The sequence below is a fragment of the Pygoscelis adeliae genome, unplaced genomic scaffold (assembly GCF_000699105.1).
Source record: "Pygoscelis adeliae isolate BGI_AS28 unplaced genomic scaffold, ASM69910v1 Scaffold595, whole genome shotgun sequence".
Taxonomy (NCBI): Eukaryota; Metazoa; Chordata; class Aves; order Sphenisciformes; family Spheniscidae; genus Pygoscelis; species Pygoscelis adeliae.
The window spans coordinates 216,634-218,504 of record NW_008824857.1 but is presented as its reverse complement, the minus strand read 5'-3'; the positions used below and the strand labels follow the sequence as shown (position 1 = coordinate 218,504).

Genomic DNA, 1,871 nt, shown 5'->3' with positions numbered 1-1,871 from the left:
CCTTGAAGCACTTCCCCAAAGAAAGGGGCAACAAATGGAAAGTGTACTATATCGTCGTCTCACAACATTTTGTACTTCATGTAAAATAAGTTTGCAGTCATATATAAGTTTGCACCACATATAAACCTCTCAAGAAATTTAACAAGCATGTTCTTACATTGCCAGAACAGTCAGCAGGCACCAGGCAGAACCTTATTTATTACTCTTCTCTTCAGTGTCCTCCAGCACGAGATTAAAAAAAATATTTGTCTTTTCCCATCAATATGAAAACCCACCAAGTTTGGGCTACCACTGCTGCATGAGGATTTGCAGTTTCGGTCTGACATCCTGTCCTGCCCTGGTGGACAACAGCCACTAGAATCAAATGAGCTACAGGCATGCTATGGCTTGCTCTGTAGCAATGCTGTGGCCTCTTCAGGAGTTCAGCCACAAGTTACCTGGAAGTTTTTCCCTCCCTAGCTCTTCGAATAAGCAGAACTTACACCGACCGGATGATTTAGCTGTTTGTACATGCACGAATGTTTGTGATCCTGCAGGCCAGATTTCACCCACCAGAGTCCAGAGCACAGGAAAAACCCTGGGTGCTCGCACTATCAGTAGCCTCCCCAGAGTTTCAGGGTAGTTGTCCTCCACAACCTCAATTATCCGAAGCAGGGCCTTAACTCCAGGCCGCCAGAGATGCCGCATATTTAGCCCTTCCAAGTCCACCAGACATGTCCAGGATCTAAAATAAACGTGCAGAAAAAGACCTGTCAGAACTTCATTGCACGGTGGCTGCTCAGTTTACGATCCACCAAATATTTCAGTAACACCACAGCCTGTACAGGATCTAGTAAAGCCAAAAAGGGAGACCAGCAGTTCCAATAAAAAGTAGATCTCCACTCAGGCAGCAGACAGCCTGAATCCAGTTGAGCTTTCAGGTAAAACAGACACCCAACCCTGAAGGCAAGAACATATGCTGTCAGTGTGGAAGAGGGTGAAGGAATGCAGGCCTATTGCTAAAAAGAATTCAAAAATGCATTTTAAATGAAAGTGGAATCTGGCAGACAGTTTCCTGTATATAAAAAAAAAGATAATTTCAAGGATCTGGATTAAAATCACCAAGATAGGAAGATTAAATTCATCTGAAATGGGACATAAAAAGATGTAAGGAAGGACCGATACTTGCTTTCATATGAAGCTGCAGAATTTATCTGCATGTAAGTCCACTATATACAGTACCCCAAGCCCAGGAACAGCCCGTAACAGAGACACACTGCTGTCTGCAGTTTAACCCTAAGGACATCATCTAAAACCTTCACAGAAGCATTCTTCTCACCATGTCAGTTCAAACTCTGTAAGGATACAGGAAAACTAACTATACTAACGTGATGGGGCGGCCAAAGATGTTGGTATTTTCCTCACATCTCTTTTGTCCTTCCTCGTTAATTGACAGAACCTGAAATCAAAGACAGTACAGACTAGGATTAGCCCGAGTATGACTGAGAAACTAGGATAGCCCAGAGATATTATTTAAAAAAATGCAGAACCCAGAAATATATCGGTTTGAGAACTTGCAGTGTGCAAAACAGAGAATAAGAGTCTATGTGGGAAAAAAAAAAAGGCTTCTCTACTGAAAAGTTGTGCTGACATTACAAGGTACAGTTACTGAAAATCTAAGATGAAATATAAGAATCTCATGATCAAATGTTACTAGCTGAGCTGCATGAAAAGGCCGTGGAAAGCTTACAGCTAGACTGCAAATTATCAGAAGACATCTTTCTGGCCAATTCATACCATTACAAAAGCTTCACTTCTGTCTGCAGGAAGACAGAGAAGCTGTGCCGTGCCAAAGTCACTAAGCCAACTTTGAGTTGCCAGCCACGAAACAC

At 42.5% G+C, this 1,871-nt stretch overlaps 1 protein-coding gene across 1 annotated transcript in view; it reads right to left on the bottom strand.

Annotated features, from left to right (window-relative positions):
• Positions 1–1,871, bottom strand: part of SEC14L5 (SEC14-like 5 (S. cerevisiae)) — a 36,191-nt gene that overhangs the window by 5,419 nt on the left and 28,901 nt on the right. The window contains exons 10-11 of the mRNA XM_009324300.1: positions 1,368–1,438; positions 553–724 (exon numbers count right to left, since the gene is read on the bottom strand). Of these exons, the coding sequence (XP_009322575.1) occupies positions 553–724; positions 1,368–1,438 (243 nt within the window). The remainder of the gene's footprint in view (positions 1–552; positions 725–1,367; positions 1,439–1,871) is intronic.